Below are 20970 nucleotides of genomic sequence, written 5' to 3' on the forward strand. Positions count from 1 at the left end.
CTGGAGAAGATGCGGAACATAATTCCATTTGATCAGATGACCATTGAGGACCTGAATGAAGTCTTTCCAGAAACCAAATTAGACAAGAAGAAGTATCCCTATTGGCCTCACAAGCCAATTGAGAATTTATAAACTTGAGTTGGGGAGAAAGCTCTGGCCCTCGTATTGTAAATGCTGGACATTAAAAATAATGATACGGTGCTGTGTGTCTTCCCTTTTGCAGTTGAGATAATTACAACTCTGAGATGCCATCAGTAGAGGTGGACTTTTTGTTAAAATGGAAAGGTGAGCCTACAGGTGTGTGCTGGTCTAGCTATCTAATGGTTAGGATGTGTAGGAGCCAGTTGGTCCCCAGGGCTGCTGAAATCTGAACAAATCACAGTAGGGCTGATGACAGTGCATTGCACTGGACAGTGCATTGCATACATTCCCTTGAACTTCCTCTTTGCTTTCAAACCATTGGTTCCTAAGCAGTGCTCCCTTGTACTTGTCCGTAAGTAAGTCACAAGGACAGGTGGTCCAAATTGCAGATGTAACAGCAGGGTGAGTAGCAAGCAGGGCTCTCCTTTTCTGTGCTTCAGTTCCTCAGCATAAATGTGGTATGAAAGAAAATTTTGTCACAGAGTTAAAACTGGTTACAGCTTTGTATTTGAACATGGAAAATTAATTTTAATTCCATCATTTCATTTAAGAAATTCCTGCTATTGATCCTAGTTAGTAGGACTCCAGAGCAGTGGCAGCAAATACAGGTGGTATAAAGTAAGGTGAGGTGCAGGCACCCCGCTGGCTCAGTTGGTAGCACGTGATTCCTGATCTTGGGGTCATGAGTTTGAGCCCCACATCGAGTGTAGAGATGACTTAAAAAAAAAAAGACAATAAAGTAAGGTGAGGTGCTAGAAAGCATTCTGTTGCCCTTGAAGTTAGAGGACCTGGTCTGCCTATTGCTTTACTCTCTTTGAGCACACTGAATTGCTAGTTTTAGACTACTTGTTTGCTGTCTTAGGACTTGCCTTTTCTCATTCACAAACCTCAGGATGATAATGAGAATTAAATGAGATAACCTGGGAAGGTTATAGGTAAGCAAGTGTTCTGAGCAGAGGCATCTAACCTGATAAGGCTTACATCCTGTAGGAAAAACCTGCAAGAGCTTCGAAAGGCAGCATGCACAGACATAACAGCCCTTTGACATTGCTCCCAAAGATGGCAGATGGACTAGTGGAGAAGAGCAACAATGGCTGATAGCGCCTAGAAAGCCATGCGGTCTTACAGGACATAAGCAGAGGAGAGCCTGGGTCCCATCACCCCTGATCATAGGGGCAGGCATTATGCTGAAGGTAAAAAATGTGGTTGAGGGGCAAGGTGTGTTCCACTTAGAGCTGCTTTAGTTACAACAGTCTGTGTGCCAGAAGGCCTTTAATGCACAAAAACGAGTATCCCTTTCTGCTGTGAGTCACTGAATGGGCACCGAGCCATCCTGCTGAAGATCGAAGGATTCAGACAAGTAAAACATGGGGAATCCAAGAAAAAGCCATTTAGTTTGCTTTTGGAGTGGAGTTAGAACTCACGTTCAAGGAAGGACCCAACATCCATCCCCAGGAAGTTTTGTAGCAGGAGTCCCTAGCATTGGAAGGAGACCCTTTGGAAGACTTATTGGAAGAGATACCAGTGAACAACCGAACATGCTCTCCATCCAAGGCATTTGCATAGGATTGGGGCACTTTTAAGTTGTGTACTCTCCTGGGTTGTTTGAATTTTTTGCATTGAGCATGCATTGATTTTACATTGAAAATGATCACTAGTGTGGTGCCTGACTGGCTCAGTTAGTGTAGTGTGTGACTCTTGATCTCGGGGTTGTAAGTTCATGCCCCATGTTGGGTGTGGAGATAATTTAAAATCTTAAAAAATAATCACTAGTAAAATGGGATTATGCTTTTCAAATCACTAGAGAGAAAAGTACATCCTTTTTATTTTTTTAAGATTTTACTTATTTGAGAGAGCGAGCGAGCGAGCATGGGAGCCCGATATGGGGCTGGATCCCAGGACCCTGGGATCATGACCTGAGCCAAAGGCAGACACTTAACCGACTGAGCCACCCAGGCACCCCAAGAAGAGTACATCCTATACAGCAAAAGTTAAAGATAGAAATCAGCAAAGTAGCATAAATTCAGAAGTATAAATACAGAACCAAACATACTTAGGATAATTATGAATCAGTAAAGACCCCTATTAGGCAAATACACTGGGTCAACCCAAAATCCAACCACAAGCTGTCCATCCTTAAAAAAAAAAAAAGATGTATCAAGGGTTCCAATTCGTTAAAAAAAACTGGCACTGAAGGAAAAAATATTATACATATATCCTGTCTTTTTAAACAACTTATTTCAGGATAAACTAATAGACATAATTAATGAGAGAAAGTTCTTTACAAAGTATTCTGGCCAATAAATGTGGAAAAAAGAGTAACATCAGAAGTAATTATTTTGTAATCCCTAATGAAATAGTTTTTTTAGGCCAAGCTTCTCAGTGGATGAAACCATTACATGAAGGGTTGATGAAGAACTTGACCACGAGCAGGCTGTCAGCTCCTGATGCCAAGCCTATCTGCTGTACGTTCTGATACACTATATTAAATACACAGCACCATATGAAAGTTTTGTTTTTGCCAAAAAGTTGAACCTGACTTTAATGGGGGCATTAAAATTAACTTCCAGTTTAGGGGAAATACCTGGGATAGAGAAACAAGTTAAATGGCACCATAAAGTAAAGATAAATCCAAAATATGGGACATTTGACCTTTGTTTTTCAACAAGTCAGTGGTGTGGGGTAAGGTAAGATGGAAGGCAGGGACAGCTTTAGGTTAAAAGAGGCTGAAGAGACCCAACATCCAAATCTTGTGTGTGACCTTGTTTGGATACTGGTTTGCACCAGTCAACTGTAAAAAGATTAACATTGAAGTATGTGGATGTCTACTGGGGTGAAATAATGTGATGTCTGGAATTACTTTAAAATACTTCAGAAAAATGAAGGGATAAATGGATTACTGGAGCAAATGTGAAAAAATCCTGATAACTGACAACTCTAGGTTGGTTCATTCACTATTCTCTGTTTTTGTGTATGTTGGAAAATTTTTGCAATACATACATATATTTTTTAAAGATTTTATTTATTTATTTGCCAGAGATACAGCGAGAGAGGAAATACAAGCAGGGGGAGTGGGAGAGGGAGAAGCAGGCTTTCGGCAGAGCAGAGAGCCAGATGCGGGGCCGAAGGCAGACGAAGGCAGACGCTTAACAACTGAACCACCCAGGCGCCCCGCAACACGCATTTTTAAAGGATGGGCAACTATGTAGAGTTATTACCATTTAGCAAGGTAGAATTCAAGACAAAAACATGAAATGGGTCAATGTAACTCTTAATAAAGGGAACAACTGATGTGAAAAAAAAGATTGGAACCTTGAAGTGCAAAAAAAATGTTAAAATATATAAAACAAAAAAAGTTTAAAATTGCTGGAAACGTAACAGTTGTAAAGATTTTAACGCACCTATTTTTGGGATTTGCAAAAAGACTATAGCAAACTATAATAAAAGGCTCACTTAATAGCTTATATACTAAATTCTGTGTCATACAAACAGAATAACTGGGAACTGATAACATTAGAGTATAAAGAAAACTTCAAGTTAAAAAAAAAAAAGAGGGCGCCTGGGTGGCTCAGTTGGTTAAACGACTGCCTTCGGCTCAGGTCATGATCCTGGAGTCCCGGGATCGAGCCCCACATCGGGCTCCCTGCTCGGCAGGGAGTCTGCTTCTCCCTCTGACCCTGCCCCCTCTTATGTTCTCTCTCTCATTCTCTCTCTGTCTCTCTCTCTCAAATAAATAAATAAAATCTTTAAAAAAAAAAAAAACTATGGTACACATCTGATTCCAGAGCAAATATTACATAAAGCCAACAATTAAGGGACGCCTGGGTGGCTCAGTTGGTTGGGCGTCTGCCTTCAGCTTGGGTCATGATCCCAGGGTCCTGGGATTGAGTCCCGCGTTGGGCTCCTTGTTCAGCAGGAAACCTGCTTCTCCCCCTGCCTGCCACTCCCCCTGCTTGTGCTCTCTTGCTCTCTCTGACAAATAGATAAATAAAAATAAAATCTTTTTTTTTTTTTTTAAAGATTTTATTTATATGACAGAGAGAGACACAGAGAAGGAACACAAGCAGGGGGAGTGGGAGAGGGAGAAGCAGGCTTCCCGCGGAGCGGGGAGCCCGATGTGGAACTCGATCCCAGGACGCTGGGACCATGACCTGAGCCGAAGGCAGACGCTTAACAACTGAGCCACCCAGGCACCCCAAAAATAAAATCTTTTAAAAACAACAATAACAATAGCCAAAGTATAAATTACAGTAACACAACACACAATACAAAAATGCAGGAACTGGGAAACAAATTCCTCATTTTCATGAATTTCAGTGAGAAATTAATTACAGAATGCATGGAAGATAAAAGTTACAAGATCAATCCTAGAGGATTAGAAAGATCTAGAGGGTTCTAGAAGATTCTTTGTTGAGTGCCAGCATTATACCTTAGTCATATTTATATTCCCCAGGGTTTAGCACTGTGCTTGGCATTCAGAAGAATCTTAGTATGAATGCATAATGAAAGGAAAAGTCAGATGAAATTTGAGCCTTCAGGGATTCACGTCTAGCTAGGAGAGTATCACATATAAACCCTGAATAATGGGGCAAACTAGTCTGTTAGTAAATATGACAGTCATGACTTACAGAGCACTGCTGTGTTCTGGGCACTGTTCCACTCACTTGACATGAAAATCATTTCATTTACTCCTCTCAACAACCCTATGAGGTAGGTAGCGTATCAGTCAAGACATGAAAGAAGTCCTCTGAAGGTGACAGGATTGCCAATGATGCTTGTTGCTGTTTATCACCCAGAGGCCTCCGAGTACTCAACTAATAGCTGCCCATGACCCTCTTTATTTTGAAATCCTCCTATTCATCAGTTTGTTTTCTGCCTTCTCTCTCACTAGAATGTAACCTCCATGGAGTCAGGGCCTGGAGGATGGTGTTAGGAGATCTGAAGCCTGAAACCCAGAGAGGCAGCGGCTCCAGTGGTGCAGGCTAGGGCCAGGATGCTGCAGCCACGTGGCAGGGAGTGGTAGCCAGAGATGGCTTAAAGTAGCATCCAGAAAACTTGGTTTGCAGTAGAGAGAGCAGGAAAAATGCTGGATGATGCTGGAGAAGGCAGAGGAGGATTCTCTACTTCTAGTTTGTTTGGTTTGCTGTTTCTTTTACAAAAGTACAAGGACACAGTGGTTTTTAAACTTTTTTGGGTAAAGACTTAGGAAAATCTGATGAACAGTACAGGCTCCGCCCCCCCCCCGACATAGTATCCCCAAGTGCACACAATGTGAGATGGTCAACCTGTGTGCTCCGAAGTGAAAGAAAGAAAGAAAAAAAAATCTGGCCAAAACAATATATTATTTTAAGTAAGCATGTTACTAAAGGATTATATACATATGAAAGTACGGAAAAAATAAACATACCTCTCTCCGACAGTCCCTTTTCAAACACTCCTGAGCCACCTTTTTCCTGCGGGCCTGGGCTCATACTTGTCCCCCCGTCCACTGCGCATGCACACCCGTGCTTCCGTGCGCCCCTCCTCGTCCTAGCAGGGGCCGTGGGGGGTGGGTGCCGGTTCTATGGGACAGAGCCCACAGCGAGGCTGAGGGCGCGGGGCTGGGCAGCACCCCCACCCCGCCTGCCCCTGCCCTCCGGAGGCTCAAGGGGTAGGGGGCTGCCGTTTGCGCCGCTTTTAACTTTATAGTGATGGACTCACAGAGAACACGCGCGCCTCACTCGTGCGTGGATGTGTAGCCTTCACGGCACTTTCCCGAGGTGTGTCTGGATACCAACTGGGGCAGCAAGAAGCGGGGCCGCGTTTGCGCTCACATGGGTTTATCTTTCAAAGTGCAGTCGGGCTTGATCAAAAAGAAAAGGCGAATTACCGGCAACCGAGGCATCCACACACTAAAACAAAACAACACAAAAAAACCCCACTATGAAATAGAGAAAATGTTGCCGTATGTATTTGTTTTTACTTTATAGATGATAAGGGAAAAAGCACTCCTGCAATTGAGCCTCCTCACCCCAGATGGGACTCGAACCCACAATCCCTGGCTTAGGAGGCCAGTGCCTTATCCATTAGGCCACTGGGGCTTCACGCAAGCGGCGCCCGATCACATGCCTCTTGAACTGTGACGCCGTGTGGTTGCGTAATGACGTCATGCCCGGAAGCTCCCAGGTGCAAAATTCGATTGGACGGGAGCCCTCAGTCTGCCTCAGGTGAGGGGGGTTGCAGTCAGGGAGGGCTACGGAGGCCTCACTGTCTAAAACAAGGGTAGAGCCTGGGATTCAGTTGCGGTAGAGGTTGTGCTAAGTATCTCTTCAACATTAAAACGTATCGACCACGAAGGGACTCGAACCCTCAATCTTCTGATCCGAAGTCAGACGCCTTATCCATTAGGCCACGCGGTCCCCTACTTGGTTGGCGGTGCCGGGATACCTATTTAGCGACCTCCGGCTACACTAGCATTGACGCTGCCGCAGACACTGCACCCTGGCTCTGGCCCCGCTACACCTGTGATGCACCTTGGGGCGCGGCGCACGCGGTCCTCTCCTGCCCGCGTCGCCGGCGCCGCCAACGAGGGGGCTGCACCTGGCCTGCGCACTGCGGCCCCCTAGGCATCGCGGCCGCGTGGCCTAACGGATAAGGCGTCTGACTTCGGATCAGAAGATTGAGGGTTCGAGTCCCTTCGTGGTCGGTTTCTTTTTGGGTGAGGGGCGCATGTTCGGTGACACGGGCCACAGCAGCCCCGCTCGGCCTCGTCTGCCTCCCTCCTCGTCCCCTCCCGGGTCCCCGAGGCCGCTCGGCACTCGCCTTCCGGGAAGCCCGCTTCTCTCTGTGCACCTACGCTCCGCCAGCGCCCTGTGGTCCCCATGGGGCACGAACTCGTCGCCTCGACTTGGACTCCAGCTTTTCGGGCAGCTGGCGGGCGACCACTCCGGTCCAGAGGCGCGCTGTCCAGCCGCCGGCGTGGCGGCATCGCGGGACGGCCGCGAGCGTGCGGCTGCGCGTTACCACGGACCACGTGGGCACAGCGTGTTGTCGCGCCCCAGTGGCCTAATGGATAAGGCACTGGCCTCCTAAGCCAGGGATTGTGGGTTCGAGTCCCACCTGGGGTGGTGTGGGCGCTTCTCCTCGCGACAATTTTTGGTGCCGGGAACGCGCGGGCCTCCGTGTACCCCCACTTCCGTGACGAGGACCCGGGTCCTGGGGGCTCCACGTGCCTCGGCCCTAACGCCCCCGCCCCCAACCCCCTCTTCCCAGGCCCTCCGACCGCGTTCCGCCCGCTCCTGCCGTGCAGTTTACCAGGGCCTCGGTGTTGCCCGGAGTCTTGGGGTCAGTGTGGCCTGTATTCCCCGCTCCTGGCCTGGTGTCACCGCGCCCCTTCGGGACACGCTGTACCTTTAAGCCTCCGGGACGGGCTGTACAAAAGTTGCAGGGCGGTCTTCTTGGGGCTTTTGGATTCGGTTTAGTCACGGTGAGTGAGGCGCGGAGAGAGCCAAAAAGGCGCTCTTACCCCAGGTGGGACTCGAACCCACAATCCCTGGCTTAGGAGGCCAGTGCCTTATCCATTAGGCCACTGGGGCCTGCGAGTCGGGGTTGTGCCATTCGGCCCCCTAGTCTCGGTCGCCAGCGCCGAGAGAGTAGCGGTGGGGCGGGGGCTGCCGGACCCCCGAGTCCGGGTGCGCAGCCTGGCCCCCCGCCCAGCCTTTGTGTCCCCCGGTGCAGAACTGACAGAAAGTCCAGGAATGTTAGGAAAAAGTAGTGCAGGAAATGAACGAGAACAGAATAGCGTCCATCACTAAAACTGGAACCCAAGCACTGAGGATCTGCACCATCACCAGGCAGTGCACGACCTGTACAAATCTTTCCAATCACGAATATACATCATATATAAAACAAATATATGTAAAGCCAAATAGATACTTCACCCTAATATTTTGTTCCTTTAAAACTGTTTACAAAAAGTAATACAAATAAAGAATGAGCTCATTTTTAAACGTTACACGCGTTTAGAATCCACTATTAAAATTCATGCACTTCTGAAAGATGTTCTAGAAGCCTCAGCAGAAGGCAGCTGTTACTTCCCTGTGCCTGCCTCGAGAACTTGCCTCTCCCATCTCCAAGCATCCAGGGCACAGGGAACCTGGACACATTCGTCTTTGTTTTTCTTTCTCCGACATGTGGAAAGTCTGCAGAAACCCATCTCCTTCCTCCCTAACCTCAGCAAGAAGCAAAAGTTTGGCCCACCTGGCTCCAGTCCCCTGCCTTGAGGATGCTCTCCTTTAAGTTAACCAATTTGTTCCTCGAGGTGTGACATTCCTACGGCAAAGTGTACTAGCTGGATGAGTGCAGAACACTTCCAGCATCCCAGAGGGCTCCCTTGTGCCTCCTCCCCCTCAGTCACCACCTCCTCCAACGAAATACTCACCTAAAGCAGTTTTGCCTTACATTTGAGCTACCAGATGGAATCATTTTCACCTGTGTTCATTCTTCATTGCCCTCCACCTTTTTAAACACAATTGCTTTATTTTTTAGTAGGCTCCACTGTCAAAGTGGGACTTGAACTGAGGACCCTGAGATCAAGAGTCACATGCTATACCCACTGAGCCAGCCAGGCATCCCAGCACTCAACATTTTTAAAGGATGCGTCCTACTCCTGTGCTCTACTCCCTGACCCCCAGGCTGGTGTTTCTCCTTACCTTTTCATCCCCTCCTGTGTGTCCCGAATGCCTTTCCAGTTCCCTTCATGTGCTACCAAGGTCTTCTGAGGAGCTCTCGGGTCCATCACTTTGCTCCAGGCTCAGCCCACAGGGATGCCTTTTCTGGTTTCCCCGCTGCCACCGTCTAACCCAGCAAGTCCCCAGGTTCTGCTCTGCCTCGTCCTCAACTGCTCCTACCCATTCCCAAGACTCTGCTTGTGTCCTCCATCCTGCAACCTGCAACTGCAACCTCACTCCCAGCCCCAGGGCTCCACTCCTTCTCCTGGGCATCACTACCGGGGCATTCCTCCTCAGGCCCCACGAGTCAGCTCCTCATAAGCAAAACCATCCTCCTCCCACCTCCTCCCAAGGTTGCTCCCTTTGTGCCTTCCCTGTCTCCATGCATCACCACCATGTCACACACACACCTGCTCCCGCTCCACCTGGGCCCATTTTCTGTCTCCATCATCCTTTTGCTCCTGCTATTGGCTCTCCATTCTCCCTGCCACTGCCCTAGTTCCGGGATGGGTCCCTGCCGCCTACATGGGTCAGTCCGTCAGCCTGTGCCCATCTGCCTGCACTTCCTTGTCCATTCACTCAGATTAATTTTCCCGACAGCCTCGGCAGAGGTTGAGTCTAAATGTCCCAGCTGTCACATTTGAAGCTCTTACCTTGCTACATGGCCGGCCCCTCTGCTCCTTCCCACCTTTGTCAAGCATTGCAAGCAAGTGTATCTGCTCTGACCCTCTAGCTGGAACTGGTTGCTTCTCTAGTTCCCAGAACCTGTTTTGACCTGATATTCACCACGTTTTAGGTTGTGTTACCATAACCGGAATCCATTTTTCTTCTCGGCTTTTATCATCACCTGACTGAGTATAAATTCTCTGAAAGAAAGGACTTTTTTGTTCATTGCCGAGTCCCTGGGACGTCACCCAGGGCCTGGCTTTCACTATTTGTTGAATTAGCGAATAAACGAATCAATGTTGCGCCACCTTGCATATGAGCTTCACCCCCTCCTGGGCTCTGAGTCTCTTGAGGGGACTCTTGTTGGTCATTTATCAATGACTTGTTGTCCCTTTGTTTACACTTACATGAATGATGAGGGCCCTGCTCACATAAAGTGTATATACTACTACCGCTAATTATCTGGCATTTAGAACATAACAATGCAGTATTTGCTGAACGAGTGAACTAGATCAAAATTATAGAGAACGTTTTTAGAAATTCGTACACGCCAAGTTATCTGGTATAGTCCTGCTGGCCTGGGCGCTTCCCATACCCAGAGGATTGCAGAAACCTATTTTCAGTTCTGACTCTTTTCCTGCCTCTAAAACCCCACAGCATGTGACAGCACCTAACACGTGGTACTCTTTCCCACTAGAGAACTTCAGCAGTTCTTTGTCCCCTACATTTTTTTTTTTAAGATTTTATTTGAGAGAGCGTGTGTGCGTGAGCGGGGGTGGGGGGGGGTGTCCCACTGAGAGCAGGACCCTAAGATTTTGACCTGAGCCCAAACCAAGAGTTGGATGTTTAACCGAAGGAGCCACCCAGGCGCCCCTCCCTGTCACCTACATTTCTTAAAATCTAAACTCTTGAACTTGAATTTGAGTCTCCACATTGAGCTGTCTCCCTTTCCAGACTCACCTCCCACAATCCCCTGGCACAAATCCACCATTCAGATGGCTTCCTCGGCTTCTCCACCCCAGCCTTTTCTTTGGTTTCCCTTATTCATACTGTTCTCTCCAACTGGCATGTCCCTCCCCCACCTCTACTGACTAAAATTCTATTCCCTTTTCAAGGCCCAGCTCAGAGGCCTGCTCACCCGTCTCAGCCCTCCCACCCTGAGGCGTGTTCCTTGAGTGGCGACACCACAGCTCAGTCCTGTTTCCCCCCCCCCGGCTGACTACTGCCGGTCCACGATTGTGACGCAGATTTGAACTGACAGAAAAGGTTGGAATTCTGTTCTTGAAGCATTCTGAATGAAGCAAAGCCCATTGCATTTATTGCAGAGTTTTATTGCAGCTCATACACTAAATGAATAATTAAGGTTTGACAACATGTGACTGCCTATGAAGACCTTTGCAACCAGGGCCTGCAACCCTCCTTCCAAATGAACATTCTTGTGGTGGCGCCAAGGGGAAAGACAGGCGTTAACAACCACAAACCAGGGGTCTCCTGACGGTGTTCACGCTCTCGGCTGCAGCAGCCTGGAGCCCCTGAAGAGGGCTGTGCCGGCTCTGGAGGAGGATTTCAGTTCATACCCACCCTCCTGCCTGTTTTTATGGTAGAATGTATTCGCTTTTTTCTCAGCCTTTCCCGATTCATGTTCTCTATCCTGAAAACAAAAAGACTGCAATTAGGCCCAGATGCCCAATTCAAAGTGGTGAGAGTGGCTGGCAGCTCAGTGGGAAGCAAAGCAGCTAGATCAGCAGCCCGGGGCCCCACTCGAGTCAGAGGACTCTCTCACTCCCGGAGCTTCCCCATTTTCTGCTGGGAAGTCGTGGACGCCCCCCCCCCCCCCCCCCCGCCTCCTGTCTTCTCTGTGCAGCCGCCCCCACCCCCCACCCCATCCCCACGACTCAGCTGAGAGGAGCTTGGGGGCACTTTCTGGTACCTGATCCTCTGCAGTACAGCATCTTCTTTGGATGGCTCCTTCGCTGTCTGGCTGGCCTCAGCAATCATGTCTCGAATTTTCTGAAGACAATCTGCCAGGTTTCGGAACTGGTAGCGGCTGCATTCAGAGGTGAGTATCAACTCTCCTGACTTGTTGATCTTATTTTTATGCTGCAAAGAACAAAGGCAAAACCCGAGTCCTACAGAGTAAAGGTTTTTGGTTTTGTTTTTTTTAAAGATTTTATTTATTTATCTGACAGAGAGATTGAGAGAGAGCACAACAAGACAGAGCAGCAGGCAGAGGGAGAGGGAGAAGCAGGCTCCCCACTGAGCAGGGAGCCCGATATGGGGCTTGATTCCAGGACCCTGGGATCATGACCCAAGACGAAGGCCGACGCTTAACGACTGAGCCACCCAGGCGCCCCCAGAGTAAAGGTTTAAAAGCGACTGAGGGATTACAGAAAAAGGAGCCAGTGGTTACCGTGACAGCCATCCTCTGCCGCACGGGCTCTGCGATCCACTCGGCGGTTGCCAAATGGAACCTGATTTCAGCCTTGGAATTCACTGTAAATAAAGGGATGAGAGAGCATAGGTCACTGAGACTCTCAAGTAAGCTCAGCACTCGGTGGCTGGTGACGATCCTGAAACAGGGAGGCAAGACATCCAGCCAGGGACGTTTCTGCCCTGTGTAACTTGGGAATACAAAGTTGGTGATGGGATGAGCCAGCAAAGATAGTGAGGCACCGCTGGACAAAAATTAACTTCCAGGAACTAAATGCTCAGTGCTTCTCTTACAGTTTAACGGGGTCTGAAAAGAATGGGGGGATGGGTTCCATGAAGGAAACCTGTTCTGGGAGCTGGCTGCCAACTCACACTGCGATTTCCCTTTGTTTAGGCTCACAAGCCAACCCTAGTCCTAGCAACCCACAGCTGAGAGTCTAAGGGTCAGACCACATTCAAAAGAATAAAGAGGATTATTATAAACTGGTGGTATTTAAGCTTTTGCTAAAAAAAATCCCTTTATTCCTTATGAATGTAAACACAGAACTCCTCAAGTACATCTCCCAGCCAAGTTTTAAAGTGAAAGAAAACAAGGTGCCTTGTACCTTTGTTAACATTCTGGCCCCCAGGACCACTACTCCGACAATAAGATATCGTCAAACGATCTATAAAACAGAACACACACCAAAAAAAAAAGATTATTCCATGCACAAACTGTTAATTTATTATCAACATATTACACCTCTCTTTCCTTTTTTTTTTTTAAAGACTTTATTTATTTGACAGAGAGACACAGAGAGAGAGAGGGAACATAAGTAGGGGGAGTGGGAGAAGGACAAGCAGGCTTCCCGCTGAGCAGGGAGCCCGATGCGGGGCTCGATCCCAGGACCCCGGGATCATGACCTGAGCCGAAGGCAGACGCTTAATGACTGAGCCACACAGGCGCCCCTACACCTCTCTTTCAATGACTTTTACATATACTAATGTAACATTCAGGGCAGTCAAATCAGAGATTATTTACAGATGTCAAAACTAAAATCAAGAGCAGTCCCCTTCCCAAGGTCACAGCAGAGGGTGTAAAATTATGACCTGGGTTGTCCGCTTCTGGTCCAGTCTCTTTCACCAGATCCGGCTGCGCTAGCTTTTTGCTGTTTGTTTACTTCTTTTAAAGCAAAGACTCTTTCAAAAGCTCAAACTAAGGGACAAGCTTAATTTAATGTTGTATTTCAAAATGTGGTGGATGTTGGAATCCCCACAGACTGTGAGCCCCAAGAGGACAGCTGTTCATTGTGCATGCCCAGTGCCCAGTGCCCGGTCAGCCAGTGTTTAAACACACCCACTGGATGAAAGCGGACTAGCATGGAGCCCAGAGCCTTGCTTCTAACACTGGCCGGCTGCTGACCGACTATGATCTGGGCAAAGTCCCTCTGCTGCTCTGGGCCTCATGCTGGTTTGTCTGTAAAATGTAAAATAAGATTTCTTCCTTCTATTTTTATAATTCATGAAAAGCAGACTCACAGTGTCTAAGGAAAGTAGAGAAGGCATGGTAGTGGGAAAATTCAGAAGACTGGATGGTGAGCCAGCCGCGAGAGGTATGGGTGGCAAAGAGCTGGCCCCAAGGCAGTGGTGGCCCATCTCAGGACTGTGTCTGAGAGACCTCCTCCCCCCCCACCCCCACCTTTTCTTTAGATGTAAGCTCCAGCCTAGCGTGGAGCCCAATGCGGGGCTTGAACTCATGATCCTGAGCTCAAGACCTGAGCTGAGATCAAGAGCTGGACGCTTAAGCAACTGAGCCACAGGCATCCCTGGAGACCTCTTTCCTTTTGAAAAATCAAATCAGGGGCGCCTGGGTGGCTCAGTCGTTAAGCGTGTGCCTTCAGCTCAGGTCATGATCCCAGGGTCCTGGGATCGAGCCCCGCATCGGGCTCCCTGCTCTGTGGGAAGCCTGCTTCTCCCTCTCCCACTTCCCCTGCTTGTGTTCCCTCTCTTGCTGTGTCTCTCTGTCAAAAAAATAAATAAATCTTAAAAAAAAAAAAGAAAATAATAAATCAATTCATTTTTCTGCGTAGGTGAGGAATGCGCAGTACCGCTGGGGGACAGTTCCAGCACGGCGTCGGCAACCTTGCTTGTCTCCACGGAGGCTGCCCAGGCGGGTTCTGTCTTCCAGGAAGGCCTGGGAGGCCCCCCCAACACAACAGCACCCGAGGCAGGTGAGTAGCCGCAACACGGCCAGTTCCCACTCGCCTCCCTGTCTCCCTAGAGGCCGTCACGAGACTGTCTCTTCGCCCGTGGTTCTGACGAGACGCGCTTTCTCCCACCTCCAGCCACACGCACGCCGCAAGGCCCAGCTTTCAGCGACCAAACTGCCTGCTGCAGCGGGGCACCGGCTCTGGGCCACAGGGTGGCCTCTCCCTTGTGTCACAGTTCACTAGCCTCTTTGTTTCTGTGCCACCCTGAACGAGGGCCATGGGGAGCCGGCACCCACCATGGCCACTCCTCCTGTCACTGTCTGTGGACACCACTAACTCTCTGACCCTAAAAAGGGCTTGTTGTTTCCCAGGCTCTGCTTGTGAGGCCTTGCCTTGCATTGGATGGGCACACAAGTCTAAAGTTATGCAAACAGGGACGCCTGGGTGACTCAGTTGCTTAAGCGTCTGCCTTCGGCTTGGGTCATGTTCCCAGCATCCTGGGATGGAGTCCCACATTGGGCTCCTTGCTTGGCGGGGAGCCTGCTTCTCCCTCTGCCTGCAGCTCCCCGCTGCTTGTGCTCTCTCTCTCTCTGACAAATAAATAAATAAAATCTTAAAAAAAAAATAAAGTTATGCAAATAGTTTACAGGGAGAAGTCCCCACTCCTGCTCCCCAGCCACCAAGTCTGTCCTTTCTTCTCGGCTCCCCAAGCCAGTCCTCGTATCCAATTTCTTATACATCCTTTCAGATCTACGTACATGCATAGAAATATATGTTTCCGATGTAAAATGGTAGCTTACTATATATATTCTTTTGCAGATCAACTTTTTCTAAATAGCCATCCACTCATCTACCGTAGAGACTGGTCCGTGTCACAAGATCATCAAGAGCTCTCGCTCATCTCGCACACTGCACAGCAGTCCACAGTGGCTGCGCCACCATTTTGTGGCCATTCTAAACAGTGCCGAGGGGACTCCGCTTTTGCACATCCAAAGACAGTCTCTTTATTTTTGTGATGCTGGAGAGGTCTGGAAGGAATGTTTAGGGGTGGGGGAAATGACTGATTTTTTATAAAACAAAATTACTTACCTAGAGGAATGTCATTATGGGCTTGCTGTGCATCATCCTGTAATGTAACATACACAGTGTCAAATGAACATCACCTGCTGTGACTCCTAACTGGTCCAGGGCAATCAAAGAAAGGATGTAAAGCCACAGTGCAGATGTAATACAACTATTTTCAGGTCCCCCTGTAAAATCGTATCAGGATGACAGAAAAAGCTTTCCCAGACTCTAGAGGTACCGTCTCTGAAACACTCTTCCAGGAAATTTGAACTGATGTCTGCAGCCTTAGCTAACGTCGGGCGCCATCGGGGGCCCGGCTCCTTGGAGGGAGGCCAGGCTCCACAGTACACGTGCCTCAGGGAGACTCCAAAAGGAACATCCTCTGCTAACCTAGAACAACAAACCTGGTGGGCCACCTTGTTCCTTCCTGGGCCACGGAGGCTCCCATGGGAGGCCATCTACCTTGAGGGTTTGTGTCAGATGGAACTCCTCACTCTAGGACTTCTCACTCCGTGTCTCTCCTGTGCTCTGTTTCTTGGTAGTGATGTCCTTGAGCCTGAGCCCCATGTCCACAGGCCCGGGGCAGACACGACTCCCTCTGAGGCTCTTCTGGCCAGCCAAACTCATGGTATCCTCACCTGTCCCCCCTCTGGCTGCCTTCATCCCTTTTCATCTTAGAATGATTTGGGAATGAAATCCTCATTGCCATGCACTCCCTGAAGCACTGAAAACTCCGGGCCCTGCCCTTCTTGGAGTTGTTCTCCCTCTTCCTCCTGAGCTGTCCTCACCAGCTTCCTAGCTTCCTTCTTACTTCCCTGTGCTTTTCTCACACTCCTTCGCTTGCTCTTTGCAACTTTAAAACACGGACATGCCCCTGGAAGCCTTTTTCTTCTCTATCCCACTCCTTCCCTAGAACATTTCATCTCTGTTGATGAAAATATCGTGTGTTCATGACTCCCAACTTTCTGGCTTAAGCTCAAAACTTCCTTCAATGCCAGACCCATATAGGCAACTGCTATTTGGCATCTCATCTCGAATGCCTGATCACTGCCTCAAACCTCAAGTCTCCTCACAGAGGACTTCCCTTACTATCAGTCTGAAGTAGCTCCCCAGCACTCTCTCTGACAGCACCCTGGCCTACTCATTACTTCTCACTACCTGATGTTTTCCCCCATTTATTTACTGTTTGCTCCTTCCACTAGAACATCACTTCCATGAAGCAGGGACCCTATCTGTTTTATCTACGTCTGGATCTGCAATGCTTGAAACAGTGTCTGACACAGTAGGTACACAATAAACTTTTTGTTGAATGAAAGAACAAACGACTTTCTCGTGTCCATTAGTGGCAACTCAATTCTTCCATCCCAGACTCAAATTCCTCTCTTATTTTCACTTCTTAGAGAACATACATTAGCAAATCCTACAGGCTTTCGCTTCAGAATACATCTAGAACCTGACCAATTCTTATGAGTCCTAGTGCTTCCTCCCTGCTTATCATCTGTTGCCTGTGTTATTGCAATCTTATAAGTGGCCTTCCTGTTCTTGCCATTCTACAGTCTACTCTCTGTAAGGCTCTATAAAAGTGATCCTTTTTTTTAAAAAAGATTTTATTCATTTATTTTTTTAAAGATCTTATTTATTTATTTGACAGAGAGAGAGCACAAGCAGGGGGAGAAGCAGAGGGAGAGGGAGAAGCAGGCTCCCCGATGAGCAGGGAGCCCAACACAGGGCTCGATCCCAGAACCCTGAGATCATAACCTCGATCCCAGGACCCTGAGATCATGACCTGAGCCAAAGGCAGACGCTTAATCAAATGAGCCACCCAGGCGCCCCTAAAGATTTTCAGTAATCTCTATACCCAACATAGGGCTTGAACTCACAACCCCAAGACAGCACGCTCCACCAACTGAGCCAGCCAGGCACCCCAAGAATGATCCTTATAAAACTAAGTTGAATCTTTCCACTCCTCTGCCTCAAATCCCCAGTACGTCCCATGGTATTTGGAGTAAAGCTAAGGGCCTATTAACCCTGTAAACAGGCCTCCCCTCACCCCATTCCTCTCCTTTTTAGCTTCATCTGCTCTGACTCCCCTGCTCAGCCACACTGGCCTGCTTGCTGTTCCTCAAACAAGGCGAGCACGCTATTGCTTTAAGGCGGTCGCAGGAATGTTCATCTCTGCAGGGATGTTCATCTCCCCACTATTCCCATGGCTCACTGCTTTGCTTCTTCCAGGTCCTTACTCAAATGTCATCTTCCCAGAGGCTTCCTAGACCATCCTACTTAAAACTGCAACCCTTCCTCCTACTTTAGCACTCCTTCCTTCCAGCCTTTATTTCCCCCAAAGTCCTTATGACCATCTCACATACTCTATACTTCTGATTTTATTTGTTGCTTGTCTCCCTCCATGAGAAGTTCCACAAGCATTCAGATTATGTGTTTTTTTTTTTTTTTTAACTTCCCTATCTCCATGCCTAACATAGTGCACACAGCATGCTTTCAGCTGAAGTTTGTTGAGTGGGTGAGTGAAAATAAATGAATGTTCTCTTTCAGCCCTGTGGGTGGAAACGCAATAGAATTGGCTAGGTCCTATTTCTTCTGCCCGAGACCCATTAAAGAGCCTGTACCGAGCAGGCTGGCAATCAATGCATCCTGAAGAGAGGCCCTGTTTCCTCAGGCGCGCTGGAATTCCTAGAAGCTATGGACAGTGTAACTTCCCAAAAGGTTCCAAACAGTTTAACAGCCTTTGGGTTTCACTGTCCACTCTAGAGAGAAAATGCCCACGTGTGGGCCAGGAGGCCGGGGAACGAACGCGGAAAAGCTGGTGGTCCTGTAAGAAACACTCAGCCCGCTCTCGCGAAGCCCGCACACCTCCAGGCCTCCGGGAGCCAGGACCCGCTCCGCGGCCCCAGCCCCGCTCCGCGGCCCCAGCCCCGCTCGCTCCCGCCACCAGCTCCCTCCCGCGGCCAATTTGCTCCGGCCGGGCCAACGCGGCCCCGGTTTCCCAACGTCCCCCAGCAGAGGCGGGGAAACGCCCCTTCCGCCCAGCCCTCCCCGCTCACCGGGACCCTCCAGGCGGTGTCCGAGCCCCGTGATTCCGGGTAGAGCTTGTCCAGGCTGTAGATGCTCTGGAACTCGGTGCCATCTGCCTGCTTGTGCAGAGCCCGCCGGGGACAGCGCGCGGGCGGCGGGAGCAGCCAGGCCCCGGCTCGTCTCAGGCTCCAGGGCAGGCACCGAGCGGTCGCCATGTTCGGATCTCGGGGCGCTTCCGGTGGGTGCTTCCTTCCGCGGCCCGCCGGCCCGTTTCCCTCGGGACTTTAGTTCCGCGAGGCTTTTAGTGCCCGCCGGGGTCGCGGGGAGGCGGCGAGCTGAGCTCCCGGGTCGCTCTCCCAGGCACCTGTGAGACGCTCCCCCTTCGGCCGCGTCGGGGAGGCCAGGTTGGAGCGCTGAGGTCCACTGTTGGCCAGACAGCGAGCTCTCAAGGGAGCCTCCTGGTGAAAAGAACCCCCGGAATCCGTGTCCCCCAGAAACACCACTTCTCTCCTTTTCAGGGGCTGTGCCCACCTCCCGGACCGCTCTCCCCTCCAAGTTTCACAAGGTCCATCAATGCGGCCTGCCTTGCCTGGCCTAGTTCGTCTCCATCCCCTTTACTCTGACTCTGCTCTCCTTTATCTTCTTTTTTTCTAGTTTATTGCGTCTCCAGTCAGAATATAATAAGCTCTGGGGGTGGGGGTGGGGGCACTGGCCCACTGCTGAGTCCCCAGCACCCAGAACTTGGCGCATCATAGATACTCAATAAATATTCATAAGATGAGTTATTTGGCAGTGTTCTTGAAAGGTGAATTCTGCTAGAAACGAGTTTTAGTAACTTCAGGTTTATTCACAAGGCAGTGTAAGCAAATCCCGGCTGAGCAGGTGTGTGAAGTCTCTGCAAGACAAATTACCAGATGGGAGGAGAAGCAGGCAGGTGGAGAAAGACATGTTTTTAAAAGTGGACGCACACCCCTTCACAGAAGCAACAGCTTTGTGGGGCACGATGACAGTTTCTCCTAGCCAGGAGATAAAGGAATGCTGGGGAAGCGGGTAGAGATTCAGGCAGCCACAGACAGGCTAAGCAGAGCCCTTTTCCAGGGTTCTTAAGACATGAACCTCAAAACAGAAGTTCTAACTCCAAGAAAGGTTCAAAGCGGAGCAAGCAGTGTTTGGAGAGAGCTAAGTGTTGGCTAAGTTCCTTTGGAGAGAGGCATTGTGGTTAACGGAAACAGAGCTCAATGAATGATTAGTGATTATTAGTCATCCTAGTGATTGTTTTGTAATAAGAGTTCTATTTTTAGTAAAAGCACAATTACCTAGAAAAATATGTCCCTAAGGATGCTGGCTGTTTGAAACAGGAGACTGTCATCAAATCGAGGCTTTACCATTTTAGTCTCATCGCTACAGGCATATTCTTTAGGAAGGAATAAACTACTTCCCAGGCACTGGCTTTGTAAACGCCAACTAGGAAGGGAATGGTGATAGACATTTGCCTTTTGGGCTCTAGGCTGGAAGGGGAATCTCTTGGGTCCCTTCCTGTTTTAGTCCCAAGACCTCAGAGGGAACTGAAGCGTCTCTATGGTGACGGGCATAAGCTGCTCCAGGGAGCAAAGCCAGGGACTCACTTAGGTCGACAGCTCAGGGATTATGAATAATAAAGTCAGCACCATTTCATGGCATCATTGCTCTGAGGCTGGGCTCCAGCCCTGCTCCTGACCCAGAGTGATAGAAAAAAGGAGCTGTAGGTTTCCATGGCCTCAAATAAACACAGCCTGCTCAGGCCATCTGGTGGCCTGGATTCTGGAAGGGGGGGGCGGGGTAGAGGAGAGAGTGAGTGGAGAGAAGAGCAGCTAGCAAGCTCCTCTCACCTGCTGCTGTTGTGAACCCTCCAGAATAGAGGCCCTTCTGGAAGAAACAGGCCTAAGAGGTGGCACCTGTCCCCTTCAAAAGGTGGGCACCAACAGCTGAGGCCAGCCTTTTCCTTCCCCTCCTTGGCCCTCCAGGGGTTGAAATGGGTCTTCAAAAAGGTGACATTCAGAGGTAAGAAAGAAGGGAAGAAAAGACAAAGCATCACCAAGCCATTCCTGGCAGCTTCAAAGAACTTGCAGGCACCAGCCCTTCTCTCTGGCCTGTGAGTTGGGGACCACAGGATTTTCCTTTCTTCTTTTCTGGAGTGCTGTGGGTCGGACTGGCTCTTAAAACTAAACATTACAAAGAGATAGGCATGTGCAGTATTGCAGAGTGGAACTGGTCAGTGAATATTTCTATGGGACTCTGAATTACTAACTTAACCCCGAAGCCTCAGAATCTCCATCAGTAGAACAGAGATTTTATAGCTGCCTCCCAAGGTTGACACTGCCTGGCACGAAGTCAGCAGGCAACAAAAGTTCACTGCCGCGAGGGGGATGATAAGGAACTTCTTTTTACTTTCAGATATCGGGTGGCGTTTATTTTTTTTTTCTCTGCAGCACTGGGGTAGGAAATCCAGTCTTCACTAGCTTTATTCCAGACCCACCTTCCTTCCTCCCTGAAGGGCTGAGCAGACAGTGCAGAGTGAGTGGGCAAATCTGCCCCTTCTTCCTGGAAACTGCTTCCTTCACCACCACCCCTTATCTGCCCAGTCCCCTGATAACACCCCCAGGCATTCAGCTGTTTGGCTGCAGGATCCCAGGAGAGTGAAGCTCAGGATACCCCCCTCGCCCCCAGCCCCAGAGCTGTGTGATGAGAGGTGGGTGTGTGAG

The 20970-nt window shown here is 49.3% G+C and overlaps 1 protein-coding gene and 5 non-coding genes across 7 annotated transcripts; 2 read left to right on the plus strand and 4 right to left on the minus strand.

Moving 5' to 3' along the window:
* Positions 1 to 6148: 6148 nt before the first annotated feature.
* TRNAR-CCU (transfer RNA arginine (anticodon CCU)) lies at positions 6149 to 6221 on the minus strand. The gene has a single exon. It is a non-coding gene; the product is annotated as a tRNA-Arg (tRNA).
* A 245-nt stretch (positions 6222 to 6466) lies between these two features.
* On the minus strand, positions 6467 to 6539 carry TRNAR-UCG (transfer RNA arginine (anticodon UCG)). Its single transcript has one exon. It is a non-coding gene; the product is annotated as a tRNA-Arg (tRNA).
* Positions 6540 to 6753: 214 nt separating this feature from the next.
* Positions 6754 to 6826, plus strand: TRNAR-UCG (transfer RNA arginine (anticodon UCG)). Its single transcript has one exon. It is a non-coding gene; the product is annotated as a tRNA-Arg (tRNA).
* A 348-nt stretch (positions 6827 to 7174) lies between these two features.
* Positions 7175 to 7247, plus strand: TRNAR-CCU (transfer RNA arginine (anticodon CCU)). Its single transcript has one exon. It is a non-coding gene; the product is annotated as a tRNA-Arg (tRNA).
* A 395-nt stretch (positions 7248 to 7642) lies between these two features.
* Positions 7643 to 7715, minus strand: TRNAR-CCU (transfer RNA arginine (anticodon CCU)). Its single transcript has one exon. It is a non-coding gene; the product is annotated as a tRNA-Arg (tRNA).
* A 3110-nt stretch (positions 7716 to 10825) lies between these two features.
* Positions 10826 to 18481, minus strand: MRPL58 (mitochondrial ribosomal protein L58). 2 transcript variants are annotated; one of them, XM_031037543.2, is made up of 6 exons: positions 18259 to 18481; positions 15224 to 15260; positions 12551 to 12610; positions 11926 to 12008; positions 11446 to 11615; positions 10826 to 11161 (listed from the first exon to the last, which is right to left on the minus strand). In XM_031037543.2, exons 1-6 carry the CDS (start codon positions 18442 to 18444, stop codon positions 11017 to 11019), a joined length of 681 nt encoding a protein of 226 aa, XP_030893403.1. In that variant the 5' UTR covers positions 18445 to 18481; the 3' UTR covers positions 10826 to 11016. The 2 variants fall into 2 exon arrangements, with proteins under 2 accessions (XP_030893403.1, XP_006728137.1); XM_006728074.3 differs by having other exon boundaries at positions 10826 to 11166; positions 18259 to 18480.
* Between the last annotated feature and the right edge of the window lie 2489 nt (positions 18482 to 20970).

This window comes from Leptonychotes weddellii, chromosome 15 (assembly GCF_054177405.1).
Source record: "Leptonychotes weddellii isolate Sample4059 chromosome 15, ASM5417740v2, whole genome shotgun sequence".
Taxonomy (NCBI): Eukaryota; Metazoa; Chordata; class Mammalia; order Carnivora; family Phocidae; genus Leptonychotes; species Leptonychotes weddellii.